The 16,305-nt window shown below is 35.0% G+C and overlaps 1 protein-coding gene across 8 annotated transcripts; it reads right to left on the minus strand.

Annotated features, from left to right (window-relative positions):
• Nucleotides 1–298: 298 nt before the first annotated feature.
• On the minus strand, nt 299–13,720 carry LOC114274751 (signal peptide peptidase-like 5). 8 transcript variants are annotated; one of them, XR_014332660.1, is made up of 5 exons: nt 13,578–13,720; nt 13,237–13,332; nt 13,050–13,131; nt 11,848–11,882; nt 299–589 (listed from the first exon to the last, which is right to left on the minus strand). XR_014332660.1 is itself a non-coding variant. In XM_082874232.1 (5 exons), the coding sequence occupies exons 1-5, from the start codon at nt 13,648–13,650 to the stop codon at nt 523–525; spliced, it is 300 nt and encodes a 99-aa protein (XP_082730358.1). In that variant the 5' UTR covers nt 13,651–13,720; the 3' UTR covers nt 299–522. The 8 variants fall into 8 exon arrangements, 7 of the variants coding, with proteins under 7 accessions (XP_082730358.1, XP_082730357.1, XP_082730359.1 ...); XM_082874232.1 differs by having other exon boundaries at nt 13,237–13,279; XM_082874231.1 differs by lacking the exon at nt 13,050–13,131 and having other exon boundaries at nt 13,237–13,279.
• Nucleotides 13,721–16,305: the final 2,585 nt, after the last annotated feature.

Here is a 16,305-nt window from a genome sequence, read left to right on the forward strand (position 1 = left end):
CTACTAAATATTTAGTCGCCAAAAAAAATTAATTTTCATATTTTTTTTTAGCTACTAAACTATTTAGTCGCCTAAAGTCTCATATATTTTTTACTACTAAATTTTTAGTCGCCAAAAAATCTTTGGTTTGTTTTTGGCTACTAAATTTTTAGTAGCCAACAAGTTTTATTTTGTTTTTTTCGCTACTAAACATTTAATCACCAAAAACTTTATTTAGTGTTATTTATTTATTTATTTATTTATTATTATTAATTTCTGCACAACCTGTATTTATTTCGTGCAATCTGCACCCTGTATATAAACAAAACAATACATATGTCTATTTCTATTTCACTTTCAACCATCCAAAAATTTGGTCTTGTAACATCAAATTCTATACAAACCAAATATAATCCAGCCCAAAATAATAATTCCATACAAACAGATAATCATACAAAAATGATGTCCTCCGTATACAAAAAAGAAATATCCACTAGTAATCTATACCACCAAAAAATAACTTCATCTCTGTTGGATCAACAACTATTGCAGTAATTGGTAGTGGAAAAGCTCGAGTTTGTAAAAGTCTTCCAGTAACAAGGTCCCATACCTACAATACGAAAATAAGTTATTTCGAGAAACAAAAATACTCATGTTAGGAATATATTATTATGAAACATTTAACATAATTAAGTAACCTTGCATGTGCCATCGAGGGAGCTTGATAAAAAAAATTGAACTTGAGCCACTTGATGCAGTTAATAGGCCCATTATAGTGGATAAAAGCTCCAACGAAAAATTTAGTTTTAAAGCCACAGTCCAACAATCTAATTACGTTATATAGGATTATTGTCACGACCCAAACCCGGCCCTATGGGTTTAGCACCGTAACCGGCCAGTAATCCGAGATTACCGAAGGCCTGCAGATACAGTAATACAGTAAATAGAGTACAGGGCCTGGCGGAAGCCAATACAGTAAATAAATAGTGTCCATTGAGCTGTGACAGTCTGTATGCAAAAAGGCTTTTCGTACATTTATACATAACCAGTACAGAACAGTATACACAATATTTACAATCATTCAAACTAGAGACTCGACCCTAGATAACAGTACAGTAACACTCGGTCTGTACAGAACAGTAAAAATAGTACAGAAGGGGGAAAAACAAACAAGACACCCCCAAGCCATAGCATGGCAACTCGGAACCTCGGAGTGAGGCACAAAGGCTGGCTTGACAAAACTGGAGTTACCCTGACGCTCCTAGCTCCGATCTGGTGCCTGTACACCTACATATATATATGAGCAGTGAGCTAAAGCCCAGTGAATAACATAAAGCGTAAAGAGGTTTAGAATGAACGTCCTTACAGTAGTGAAAACAGTTCAATTCAATCAGTATTTCAGTCGTTCAGTACAGTAAACAGTCATATGTGGTACATCCATTAGCATAACAGTAACAGTAGGTCTTGAAAGACCGAACAGTAATGATGGCCATCAGTCAGTAAACAGTAGTGGTTCCACGAGGGAACCGACAGAGAATTCTGTCGCAGTAACAGTAACAGTAAACAGTAAGTACTAAGGATGCCACAGTACAGTTCAGAAATAAAGGACATACATTCATTCAGTAAATAATACCAGTTCAGTAAACAGTTCAGTTCAGTATTCGAAAGATAATCAGTTGAACATATCTTTACACAATTGTTACTCACAGAGTTCTGGCTACAGTATGCTAGAGCGTGTCTCCCCAGTTGCCAACCCTACACAGTTCACAGGTTGAACACACTAAGCTACACAGTTGGGAAATCTCATAACTTAATCCCTAATTTGCCTTGGTGTGTTCTACAATGATATCCTCATCAAGATGCCTTAAACTAGGCCTAAGAATGCCTAGGATGGGATGAGGATGCAAAAATACACTTAGAAAATATTTCGCAAAGTTTGCTGAAAATAGGAGCCTCGCTCGAGCGAGACTTTCTCCGCTCGAGCGTAAGTCCAAAATCAAAGGCTTCGCTCGAGCGAGTAAACCTTCGCTCGAGCGGTCTACAAAACAGTAAAAATACTGGATGCTGAAATTTTACGCGCGATCGTCGCTCGATGGTCGCTCGAGCGGAGCCCTGGACAAAGGTGCTCGCTCGAGCGGGGAATCCTTCGCTCGAGCGAGGAAGCCAAATCTGGAATTTCCAGATCTGCCTTCCAAGCTCAAACCAAGCATTCAACCACTCCAAACTCGACCTCTTGGGCCCAAATTCTGGAAAACATCATTAAATTCAACGTATAACAAGTTTCAAAGCTCAATTTGTGAATTCAAGCCCCAAAGGTGAGTCAATTAAAACCACATTCAAACCCATTTTCAAGAACAACATTCAAACATGTCATGTATGAGTTTTAAACCAAATTAAATCTTCAAAGCTTGTTCAAATGGACTCATTTCTTTAAGAACATGATGAATTCATGGGGTATGACCAAAAGATGGACATGCATGTAACCTTTTGCCATGAAAACAACTCAAATATCTACATTACAAACATGCATGCATGAAATGAGTCCCAAATCAACACAATGAACCAATTCTAGACTTGAATCACTAGAGGCTCAAGAATCGAACATGAATGAGCTCAAACACAACAAAGAGGGGTTGAATTCCTTACCTAGAGCTTTAGTTACAAGGTGTGGAAGTTAAATTTGCAACCTATGTTCCAATTCCTTCAATTTCCAAGCAATTCACAAGGTAGAACTCAATTTCTCTCCCTCTCCCTCTCTTGGTCGGTTAAGCACAAGAAAATGGCTGAGCAAATGTGTTTGATTCAAGTATAAGGCTCAAGTGTGTGTATATGAGATAGTGGCAAAATGGTAAATACGGCAAACTCTTTAATTGGCTTATTTTAATCTAATTTAATCATACCTAATCAGTTTTCAGATAAATATACCGTAAAATCACATTAATTATGAGGGTCATGGAACATCAATCGGTTTCTAATTCGGCCGCCGATAAGGCCTTCAATTAGCAGTTTAAACATATAAACATAAACAGATAATCAGACAATCAAACAGATAGAATGCAATTAACTAACATATACTCAGTCAATTCAGTTTCCAGTTTCAGTCAGTCAGTTCAGTATTTCATTCAGTTTGATTATTAGTCAGTTATCAGTTCCGTTTAGCAGTAATCGGTGATTATCGGTAATCGATCAGTCCTTAATCAGTAAACAGTATGAGGGTTGTTACAATTATGGATTTAGTTATTTCTTATTTATTGTTACAACTAATTACGTCATTCTAATCTTTCTAGAATGCTAAAATGCTCTATTAATTAAAAGTTAAAAATGTTTTTAAATATTCTATCAAGAAAGAGTTGCTAAGTTGTCAAAGTTTCCTATTTAAATATTTTCACTCGAAGCAGCTAATATCCAAGTTAGTCAAACATTTTGTTCCACAATAATAGTGCAGTATAAGAAAACTAATCCAAGTCTCAACAATGTAAATTGCCAACGGTTAAATTGCCAAGCTCATCATGGTAACAATACTTTGTTGGAACAATCTTCTGTGTAAATAAAATAACTTAAAATAATTCAAACAAAATAAAATAAAACTTACAGAATTTATTTTGTTGAACCGAATCAATAATTTAAAGACCAAGTCGAGTGTGTGACACTCTGTCCTTAAGACAGATTCGCCCTGCTACGGTGCTTACGGTTATGTGGCGTCTATCTCCCAGGATACAATGATCTTCACAAATTTGTAGTAGCACTTCAAACAAATTTGTTTGATGAACTAGAACCTTGTGTTCTATAACTCTCTAAATTTTTTTCTAAAATAATATGAAGAATAAAGGACGCAAGAGAGCAAAATGAAGGCAAGGAAAATGAATTTTCGGAATCAATCAAAATTGGAATGGGGCTGCCTTTATATAAGCTTTGTTGGCACCTATTCAATTTGAATAGAAAAGGTATGAAGAAGGGACATACCCCTTCCTTTAAAATAAAGAGACACCATGAAAGGTTTGCACCCTTTCATTCAAATGGAGGTTTGACCCTTCCTTTAAAACAAAAAGACACCATGAAAGGTTACACCCTTTCATTCAAAATGGAGTCTATTTCAATTCACAACTACCTCTTTATAAATTTTCCAACATTCCCCCACATGAATGAAATTGACAGAGAGAAAATGCAACAACATGATGTAAATACAGAGAGTACAGAAATTGGAAATATTCTGCAAAGGATAGGTAGCTTTTGGCTTTGAACCTTCCCTTGTGAGACACTATCGGATTTACTAGCTAACCAGTGAACATGATGTCTTGAACTGTTCAGCCGTTTGTGTAAACCAAGACAATAGAACTCACACAGTATATCTCCAAACACAATTTAGTTCTCACTATTGTGTTCATTTTGGCCCTGAACAACCTGGTCTTTCATGAGTGCTCTAAAGACTTGTAGCCCTTCACAAATCTTATAGGACCGGCCCAGTTCACACTCACATAGGTGATTCTTATAAAGAGTATCCTGCTATACTCCACTAGGTTAACCTAGATATAAGAATCATTAAAAGTTTTACTTAACCTAAAATGCTGCAGACATTACTATTTCATCATAGAAATGGGTAGGAGATAAACTCCCCAGTGATCCTTCTGAGTCATTCACAACTCGATTGTCCCTTTGAACTAGATCTTGGGATCTCCAGTCAACTAGGTTGGGTTGCCGTTGTGGTAACTCTTATTTAATAGGCTTTAGTCCCATTCCCCTCGATGAATTCTCAACTAACTCTCTTGCTAACCCTTTGGTTAGTGGATCCGCTATGTTGTCTTTAGACTTAACATATTCTATGGACATAATTCCATTAGAGAGTAGTTGTCTCACGGTGTTATGTCGACGACGAATGTGTCGTGACTTACCATTATACATATGACTCTGTGCTCTACCTATAGCTGTTTGACTATCACAATGTATGCATATAGCAGGCACCGATTTTGGCCATATTGGAATATCTTCAAGGAAGTGGCGAAGCCATTCTGCCTCTTCCCCTGCTTTGTCTAAAGCAATGAATTCAGATTCCATAGTAGTCCTAGCAATACAAGTCTGTTTGGAAGATTTCCAAGATACAGCTGCCCCACCAAGAGTAAAGACATACCCACAAGTGGACTTTGAGTCTCTTGTATCCGATATCCAATTTGTATCACAGTATCCTTCAAGTACTGCTGGATATCTAGTATAATTAAGCCCAATGTTACGAGTAAATCAGAGATATCTAAGAACCCATATAATTGCTTTCCAGTGTTCTACTCCCGGATTACTCGTATATCTACTTAATTTACTTACTGCATAAGCTATATCTAGGCGAGTGCAGTTCATCAAGTACATTAAGCTTCTAATAACTTGGGCATACTCTAATTGAGAAATATTTTTCTGTACATTCTTAGAAAGATACAAATTAATATCTACAGGTGTTCTTACAAGATGATCATCATCTTTGCTGAATTTGTCAAGTATTTTCTCAATGTAATGAGATTGTGACAAAGCATATCGTTCTGATGTTTTGGTAATTTTCATACCAAGTATTACATCAGCAATGCCCATGTCCTTCATGTCAAAATGTTTATTCAACATTTTCTTGGTAGTTTTAATCATGTCATTATTACTACCAATGATGAGCATATCATCTACATAAAGACATACAATGACATAACCTTTATCTGTGTTTTTAATATAAACACATTTGTCACACTCATTAATTTTAAATCCATTTGACATCATTGCCTTGTCAAATTTCTCATGCCATTGCTTTGGCGCTTGTTTTAAACCATATAATGATTTAACCAATTTATACACTTTCTTTTCTTTCCCTGGAACAGAAAACCCTTCTGGTTGTTCTATGTAAATTTCTTCATTTAACTCACCATTTAAGAAAACGGTTTTAACATCCATTTGATGAATTTCTAGATTATATAGAGATGCAATGACAATTAGCATTCTAATGGATGTTATTTTAGTAACCGGTGAGTATGCGTCAAAATAGTCTAGACCTTCTTTTTGTCTAAATCCTTTGACCACAAGTCTTGCCTTGCATTTGTCAATTGATCCATCCGCTTTCATTTTCCTTTTGAAAATCCACTTGTACCCAAGAGGTTTACAACCTGGTGGCAAATCCACCAATTCCCAAGTGTGATTTTGCAAGATGGATTCAACTTCACTGTTGACAGCTTCTTTCCATAAAGGAGCTTCAGGACTGGACATAGCCTCTTTAAAAGTTAAAGGCTCATTTTCTAACAAAAATGTTAGAAAATCTGGACCAAAAGATTTTGAGGTTCTAGCACGTTTACTACGCCTAGGTTCTTCTTCCTCATTTTGGTCTAACTCTTGTTCTTGATCGTGTTCTTGATCATTACTAGTAATAGTATCAAAAGATCTCTTATTATTACTAGTTTCTTGTCCAGTTTTATTTGGAAATACATGTTCAAAGAATGATGCATTCCGAGACTCAATAATAGTATTTACATGCATTTCGGAATGTTCTGATTTATGAATCAAAAACCGATATGCACTACTATTCTTGGCATAACCAATGAAAATGCAATCAATGGTCTTAGGACCTATCTTAGTCTTTTTAGGACTAGGAATAGCCACTTTAGCCAAACACCCCCACACTTTTAAGTATTTGTAGGATGGTACTCTACCATGCCACATTTCATAAGGTGTTTGATTCACTTTCTTTCGGGGTACTTTATTTAAAATATAATTAGCAGAAAGTATTGCTTCCCTCCACAAGTTCTGAGGTAATCCAGAACTGATTAACATGGCATTCATCATTTCTTTTAAAGTCCTATTTTTCCTTTCAACAATTCCATTTTGCTGAGGTGAGTAAGGAGTGGTGGTTTGATGAATTATTCCATGTTCTTTACAAAACTCACCAAAAGGTGATTCATATTCACCACCTCTATCACTTCTAAGTTTCTTGATTTTCTTACTAAGTTGATTTTCAACTTCATTCTTATATTGAATGAAAGTTTCCAAAGCTTCATCCTTGGTTCGAATTAAATAAACATAACTATATCTAGTATAGTCATCTATAAAAGTGATAAAATACTTTTTTCCACCTTTAGTTTAAATTGATTTAAAATCACAAATGCCACTATGAATTAATTCAAGTGGTTCCGTACTTCTTTTAATTGAATGAAAAGGAGTTTTAGATAATTTTGCCTCAACGCAAACTTCACATTTATGATTTGAATCAATGTTAAATTTAGGTAAACATTCCATATTAATTAATCTACGCAAAGATCCATAATTAACATGTCCTAGTCTACCATGCCATAAATTTGAAGACTCAAGCAAGTAAGAAGAAGATGTAGTATTATTAATAACTGAGGGTACAACGGTTATTACATTTAACTTGAAAAGGCCATCAGACATGTAACTTTTTCCTACATACATCCCGTTTTTGGTAAGTACAAACTTGTCACTTTCAAAAACTAGCCTAAACCCATTCTTACTCAACAAAGATCCAGAAACTAAATTCTTGTGAATGTCCGGTACATGCAGCGCATTGTTGAGAGTGAGTTCCTTTCCAGATGTCATCTTGAGTACAATCTTTCCTTGTCCTTCAACTTTGGAAGTTGAGGAGTTGCCCATAAAGAGTTGTTCACCATTGTCCACTATAGAAAAAGATGTGAACATCTTTTTGTCGGCACAAATATGGCGAGTAGCACCAGTGTCCACCTACCATTCTTTAGGATTTCCGACAAGATTTGCCTCGGAAACAACTGCAGAAAGATTGATATCATCTATACCATTGGAAATATTGTCCACTTCAGTCATGTGGGCTTGAGCAGGCTTCTTGCTTGTTCTTCTTTTGCTTTTGCCTTTGCTACGGCAATCTTTGGCCCGATGTCCCTCTTTGTCACAGATGTAACATTTGCCATTAAACTTGTACTTTTTATTATCCCCCCCCTTTAGAGTCTTGTGATGAACTTTCTCCAGAAGACTTTCGTTTCTTGGTTTTTGAAGCATGTTCCACCACATTTGCCTTAGACTCCATAGGATGCTTACCAGTCCGCTTTTTAGAATTACGGTTGTCCTCCTCAATTCTTAAACGCACAATTAATTCGTCCATAGAAATTTCTTTGCGCTTGTGTTTGAGGTAGTTCTTGAACTCCTTCCAGCCTTTTGGTAATTTTTCAATTAAGGCTGCAACTTGGAAGGATTCACTGAGCGACATGTCTTCTGCGTGAATGTCATGCAGAATGAGTTGGAAATCTTGAGCTTGGCTGATCACAATTTTTGAATCAACCATTACAAAATCCAAGAATCTGCCAATCACAAATTTCTTTGAGCCGGCATCTTCCGTTTTGTACTTTTTCTCCAACAATTTCCAAAGTTCCTTTGCTGTCTTGATTGGACTATAGACGTTGTATAATGTGTTGTCAAGTCCGTTCAAGACGTAGTTCCGGCAAAGAAAATCGGCATGTTTCCAAGCATCAACCACTTGCCAGTCGGTTTCATCCTCTTTCAGGATAGGAGCATCTTCACGGAGAAAACGAGCCAGGTTCAGAGTTGTAAGATAGAACAACATTTTCTGTTGCCATCTTTTAAAGTCAGTTCCTGAGAACTTCTCTGGCTTCTCTCCATGATTTATTGGTACTGTCATCACAGGAGAGGGGGTTGGTGCAATTGCAGCCACCACAGTAGTACTTGTTTGGGCATTTGTTTCAGTAGCCATCAATTCTAATTTATAAAACAAATTTATAGTTAAAATTTTCACTACACAGAAAATTAAACCAAATTCACAGAATTAAATTCTGTAAAAATAAAAGAAACAAGAATGTAACTTTTATTTTCCAATTAATTTGAAAATAAAATAAAATTTTATTTAAACAAATTAATTCCACACAGAATTATAAATTCTGTAAAATAAAAGAAATAAAAACTATAACTTTTATTTTTCAATTAATTTGGAAAATTTTATTTAACCAAATTAATTCTACACAAGAAATTAAATTATGTAAAATAAAAGAAATAAGAAAATAACTTTTATTTTTCAATTAATTTGGAAATAAAATAAAATTTTATTCAACCAAATTAATTCCACACAGAAAATTAATTTCTATAGCACTTCAATAATTAAAATACTAAAACAGAATTTTAAGTAATGAAAACTCAGAAAATAATTTCTAAAACCCAAAATTAATTTCTGAAAAATTCCACAAAAATATATTCTGAATTGTTAATGACACCAGTATCGTACTACTAGTTGTTGTAAAAGAAAAGAGACAGTATATTATTACTATCTGTCAAATAGCATATAATTACTATTTGTTTTTCCAACCAGAATATTATTTTGTAAATCCACAGAAAATAATTTTCTTCCGAAATTATTTACGAAGAATGAAAAAATGGAAACAAACGAAAAATTCTGTAAATAGAATAATTCGAATCTGTCTTAAAATTGTTAGAACAATCTTCTGTATAAATAAAATAACTTAAAATAATTCAAACAAAATAAAATAAAACTTACAGAATTTATTTTGTTGAACCGAATCAATAATTTAAAGACCAAGTCGAGTGTGTGACACTCTGTCCTTAAGACAGATTCGCCCCGCTACGGTGCTTATGGTTATGTGGCGTCTATCTCCCAGGATACAATGATCTTCACAAATTTGTAGTAGCACTTCAAACAAATTTGTTTGACGAACTAGAACCTTGTGTTCTATAACTCTCTGAAATTTTTCCTAAAATAATATGAAGAATAAAGGACGCAAGAGAGCAAAATGAAGGCAAGGAAAATGAATTTTCAGAATCAATCAAAATTGGAATGGGGCTGCCTTTATATAGGCTTTGTTGGCACCTATTCAATTTGAATCGAAAAGGTATGAAGAAGGGACATACCCCTTCATTTAAAATAAAGAGACACCATGAAAGGTTTGCACGCTTTCATTCAAATGGAGGTTTAACCCTTCTTTTAAAACAAAAAGACACCATGAAATGTTACACCCTTTCATTCAAAATGGAGTCTATTTCAATTCACAACTACCTCTTTATAAATTTTCCAACACACTTGACGTTTCAATTTCAATGAACAAAAAATTAAAGTCTAAAAGCATGCCTAGCATAGGTGCCTAAATTCAAAGTCCACCAAGAGCTTGTGTTGATATCACATTGAAGATGAATTGTATCTTTTTTGCCTGTTGCTGTGAACTTTCATTGTTGGGTTGGTTACAATCTCAAGTTTGGTATGTTAGTGCAATTTGTTGTTGCTACAGTAATTAATCAGCAAGATTCCCAAGGATTTGATAGGTGTTTAAGACTATTAAGTTTTACTACAAACAAATAAATTTCATTTAATGGCCTCTAATATTTAATTCTCTGACTTCAAATATTGCATAACAAATTCAATAAGGCCATAAATACATACAGCATGAATTTTAAAAATAAACTTAAATAAAATAAAAAACCAACACAACCTCATCATCGAACTTTTTGCCATTGTCCAATTAATGAGTTGTCATCAAGAAATACAAATTGTCCAAACACATGCAGTCAAATGGAATGCTGAACAGTTACAAGATTTTATTGGCCATTCAAAATTATCAAAAAATAAAAAGAAATACTTTAGTAAACATAGTGGTGAAGGAAATTAATCATTAGCACTTATTCAATAAAATTGAGGTTTCAAATTATAACAATTATAAAATTAATGATTTAGATATATTAATGTACTAGAAAATTCTACAAAAAAAATGTAGGTGAAGGAAATTCAGAAGTGTACAAATAAACTAACAGGAGACAACCATTAGTTCAAATAATTATTATTATTTCTTTTTAATGGTTGAAACTAGGCTTATGAACCACAATAATTATTATTATTTCTTTTTAATGGTTATTCCACTTTCAAATATAAACAAAATGAATTAAGGTTCCCCAAAGAACCCAACAGGAGGCAACCATTAGTTCACATCATGTCCATTGTTAAATGGATCTGGTACTTGTATCAAAATTCTGAAGGAGAAGCACTCTTTATAAGGCTGTCCCAAGAAAAAGGCAAAATGAAGATAACAATACTACCCACAAAAGCTTCAATCACTTACAGCTAGCTGCTTCAGAACCATCAATCTGTCTAGCTAGAATATTAATGTTCTCTCGGTACCTTAAAATACAGCCTCTTACCTAATTTCATACTTACTTTCCAGTAAGTCTATCTGTTTGGCAATTGAATGATGCATAACTAAAGGCAAAGTATGAAGCTATTTACATATATTTCCACTATCAAACAACTCTGTTACTAACATCAGGCTGAATTAATTTGTAGGGCCATTGCCTACCATTTAGGTCAACTCATCCTCTCAAACTAATCATTTAATCTACAATCTTCTTTTATGTCCATGTAGCAAACTAATGACTTAAGCCATTCTTCCATACCTCCATGAATGAAATAAAATTTTGATTTGCCAGGTTTGGTTGGTTGCACAAAGAGCAAAGCAAGTTCACCTATTGGATGGAGTTGTGATATTTCACCAAGGCTGATCTTTTGCCAATTCACACTGACCTCATGAATATTCTTACTTTTACACATGCAAACATACATAAAAACCTATGCTTAACCCAATTTCAACTCCCATTTCAAGAGACATAAGAAATTTGCTTCATAAAGACAAGGAACAAGTATAAAAGTTTTAAGCAAAACATAGCCAGACATACATATACAAGCATTTAGAAGATTAAAAAAAAAAAAAATAGTTCTATCATAATTTTTTCATGCATTTATATTCTCTTAAGTGCATTGATAAACCATTGCTCAGCTGCTTTCAGTTTCTTTCTCAAGAAAGCGTATCCCCTTTACAGTGGAACCTACACTAAGTTCATAATCAACAACATGCATACCTCGATAAGAAAGCCACCAAACAAGTTTGCAAACCCTGCAAGTACAATGAGACTATGAGGTACAACATTCAAAATGAGAAGAAAATTTGAGATAAACAAACCCATTTCTTTTTCAAGAATGCAAGCATGTTATAAATTGATGTTCTAGTGTCCATGAGTCTAAGGTCACTTCAAGACAAGTTCAGACCTCTGAGAACCATGTCTCAAATTAAGAGTTGTGCATGAGTTGAACCCTAAACTGGAGACCCTCATTGTATTTGAGGCATGCACTGCCTCTAACCATGCAAGTATGTTGCAAACTGATGTTCTAATGTTCAAGAGTCTCTGCTCACTTCAAGACAAGTTTATAAGAAAACATCTCTTAGCCTGAGCTTAGCCCATTTTATGCAATAGGCTTCAGGCTAGCCCAATGTTCAATTGTGTTGTTTAATTTTTCTTCAAAATTATTAGTAACAAAACGCTTCCCAACTTTTCAGGAAGCCCAAAGGTTTGAAAACCTTGCAAATTAGCTATATTAAATCTCAAGAATCTCAATCAACACGTGGTTTTGTTAATTAAACAGACAATATTTACATATATATATATATATATATATATATATAAGAAAGTACTTTAAAGTCATATTCTTGAGCAGATTGTGATTAAGTTCCAGCTGAAGTTGGCATAGCCCAAGCTCAGCCCATTCCAAACTAAGTTAGGCTCAGCCAGGAAAAGATTGGGCCAAACAAGTGGCCTTTGGGTTTGCCTAGACCAATTGACAGTCCTATTTAACAAGGAGACATCTGAGGGCGGTAGTATTACATGCGTCCAAAGAAACTTAAGGAGAAGAGAAAGAAACATAAATTACAGTCTTATTAGATATTGTTCCAGTTTCCAGCAGATGCAAAGTATCAAACATAGCAGTAAATCAGTAAGGTCCTAGCTACATAGGGACATCCGGGGAAAAAACCAGAAGAGAGTTTCAACTTACTAACAACATATATGTACACACAAATATGGCAAGAAATTTTGGTAGATAAATATGCAAGTCTATACACAGGAGAAGAGGCAGATTGTAGAAAAGAGGAACAAACTTTATTCCACAATATTTAGGATGATAAGATTTTTATTTTTTTCCTCTTAGGAATAAGTGAGGCTAAATATTTATTAGTTTAAAGTGAGCATGTATAAAAAAAAAATTGTAACATGAAGAATAGACTGACCTCTGCCCCACCAATTGAAAATAGAACCACTAGAATATCAATAAACCAGACTGACATTAGCTTGTAAAGCATGAATAAGAAACTGGAAGCAATCAAAACAAAGACAAAGAAAAAGATGGAAAATGGTATTAATCCTCAAATTATGCATAAACAAATCATAAACACACATTTACCAAATGCTACACACCAGAACCAAGGAACCTGGCGTTTCTTTCCTCCCAAATGCTGATCTGGAAGTGAAAGGCACAAAAATGCAACATAAGCCACAGTTCACTATAATTTCCTGAAAAACCAATTTAAATGTTTGATATCCAAACCACATAGGGAAGGTAGAAAACTATTTGAACAACCAAACCCATTTTAGAAACCAACACGAAATTAAACTGAATCAAGACTATAAAACCCTAGAGCAACAATCAGAAATGGGGAAATAGAGGAAAGGAGACAGAGACACAGCTTGATCGAAAGAGAGAGCAAGAGAGCGAGAGCGAGCGCGCAAAGAGAGAGAGAGAGAGAGAGAGAGAGAACCTGTGCTCTGCAGCAGTGGCGATGGCGATCTGAAGAGGTGGCGGCGGCGATCTGCTGCAGTGGCCGTTGCCATTTGAGGCGGTGGCGGTGGCGGTGGTCTGTGGTCATGTGAAGTGGGGTGAGGTTAGGTGTGGTGAAGGAGAATAAACAGAGAACAGGAGCAGGTGTTATATATATTTATATATATTACCAAAACTATATATTTATATTTATATATATTACACCATTAATTTTTCAAATCCCTATAAAATTTGAAATATCTCCCTCCAAATATTTTAATTTTTGGGCGACTAAAATATTTTTTTGTCGCTGAAAATATGTTTTTGGTTACCAAACTTTTGGTCGCCAAAGATAAAAATTAATTTTTTATTTTACATTCAGCGATTAAATAGTTTTGGTAGCCAAAACTTAATATATAGCAACTAAAATATTTTTTTTTCGCTGAAAATATATTTTTGGCGACTAAAATTTTGGTCACCAAAGATTAAAAATATTTTTTATTTTACATTTGGCGATTAAATAGTTTTAGTAGCCAAAACTCAATATACGGCGACTAAACTATTTTTTTGTCGCTGAAAATATGTTTTTGGCGACCAAACTTTTGGTCGCTAAAAATAAAAAATAATTTTTTATGTTACATTCGGCGACTAAATGGTTTTGGTAGCCAAAACTCAATATACGGCGACTAAATTTATTTTTTTGTCGCCAATTCTAGTATTTTTAGCTACTAATTTTTTTTTTAGTCGCCAATAATCAATATATCCTGACTAAAAAAATTTAGTAGCTAAATATTATATTTTTGGCTGCTAAAAAAAAATTTGGTCGCCAATTTTGTAACTTTTGGCGACTAAAATTTAGTCGCCAATTTTGGTCGCCAAAGGTGCATTTTGTTGTAGTGCTCTGTGTAAGGTTGTGTCAGTGTAACTCTTGATTTCCATTAACAGCGAGAAGCCCCTGCTAGGTTGGTTCCATTGACGAAGCTCTATAGGGAACAGTATAACGATCAATTTCCAACAACAACGGAACTATAAGGCTGTGTTGGTTCCATTGCTGAAGTGAAGCCGTTCTCTCCAACCAGATATGAGGTATGGAACTGTCTCCCTCTCTCTCTCTGGCCTCTTCACTTCAGCTATTTCCCCTCAACTAAACCCCCATCCTAACTTCAACCGCTCTACGCTTCGCTCAAACGGAAACCCCTCCATTGGCAACTAACCTTTTTTTTTTCTCAAGCGAGTGTTTGTGTTTGCACAAACAACTAAACCGTGTGAAAATGTCATGTTTGTGTTTGTGTTAACATTTTTCGGTCATCAAGTAATTGTTTGTACTAATGTCATGTGCAGTATGGCCCCAGTGGAAGTTACAAGGGAAATATTTCATCTTCAAGTAACCTCTGTGAACTGTGTGAAGCTTGTGTACTGATCGCTTTTGCTTACCTTTGCATTGTCAACAACTTCCTTCCCTCGGAAATTGAGCAACATGTCCCTTATTTCCGCATTGCTGTGAAGCACTTGCTTCATGGTTTCCTTCAGTTCACCAATGTCGGACTCAACCTTGCTCAAACGAACTTCATCAATCTATGGTTTCTGTTTGTTATTGACATGGTGTGCGTCGATTGCGTCATCAATGTCGTTGCTTTCCTCAATTGTTGGATGAAACTCCACCTAACATAGTTGTCAAATCGGGATTCAAATCATGAATGAAAATGGTAATGTACTGAATCGTTAATCAATCTCAACTATGAATCGTAAACTTTCGGTCCGCTTTAACGTATGTGTACACACTTACATATTAAATATATTTAATAAAAATTAATTACTCCATTTGTCTGAAATGAACAAAGAATTTGTTGTAAATGATGCTCATCTGGTGTGGATAAAAACTTCACAGTCGATCCCATGTTTACCAATTGACCTTTTCCCATTTAGATAAACAAAGACAAACTTTCAATTACAAACTAATTAACAATAATTGAACGACAATGTTTTGACCTTTTTACAAGGTTAAAAAACCAAAATCTTCAACTTTTCCAAAAATCTGACTTCAGGGCTTAACCAAAATTCATTTGATAACGGAAATAGTACATAAAATTGAATTTGTAAGGCTACAATATTGTCCGGATGGAAACTTCATGTTTTTCCCGCAAAAGTTCAAGTATTTGAGAGTAAACAGGGAGGGACAAAGTGAAAATATGGCATACGCTAAAGAATGAGTCACTGTTTGTCACTGCTTGTCACCTAGTCATAGGAACACAAATTCAGTCTGTCATTGTTTCCATAACACAGGTGGGGCAATGCTGTCAAATGTGCACAACGAATGGGCTGATTACCTCTTGTTACTCCAATATTTGCTTCATTCCCATACGTCGCCGCGTCTCCCGTATTTCGGCATCACCCCAATCATTTAGCCGAGGGATGGAGCGTGTAGTAGCCAACGTACTCTTACAGGGAGGGGCAAAATGATCCAAGTAAAATAGCTGCATTGTAAGGGGGAAACGCTATTTAGTATACAATTTTGAGCAAAATAATCCGTATTCGTTAACAATGCATACAATTTACAACACAATCATATCTGTGTTTATGTGTCTTGATGGCAGAATCCCCATGCAGCTTTCCGATTAAAAAGATAAGCTCTTTCTGGTTACAAAAATGTGGCCCGTACAAGTAGTTGAAGGAGGTAGCATGTCATGACCCGAACCCACCCCTATGGATTAAGGTCATAACCGGCCAAT

This window comes from Camellia sinensis, chromosome 6 (genome assembly GCF_055761805.1).
Source record: "Camellia sinensis isolate YWXY chromosome 6, ASM5576180v1, whole genome shotgun sequence".
Lineage (NCBI taxonomy): Eukaryota > Viridiplantae > Streptophyta > Magnoliopsida > Ericales > Theaceae > Camellia > Camellia sinensis.

Coding starts and splice junctions, on each gene's coding strand:
- LOC114274751 (XM_082874228.1), bottom strand. CDS start 13,685: ATGACCACAGACCACCGCCACCGCCACCGCCTCAAATGGCAACGGCCA. Junction 13,333..13,577: donor GCCACTGCTGCAGAGCACAG/GTTCTCTCTCTC, acceptor TTGGTTTTTCAG/GAAATTATAGTGAACTGTGG. Junction 11,883..13,222: donor GTTCTGGTGTGTAGCATTTG/GTAAATGTGTGT, acceptor TTGTACTTGCAG/GGTTTGCAAACTTGTTTGGT.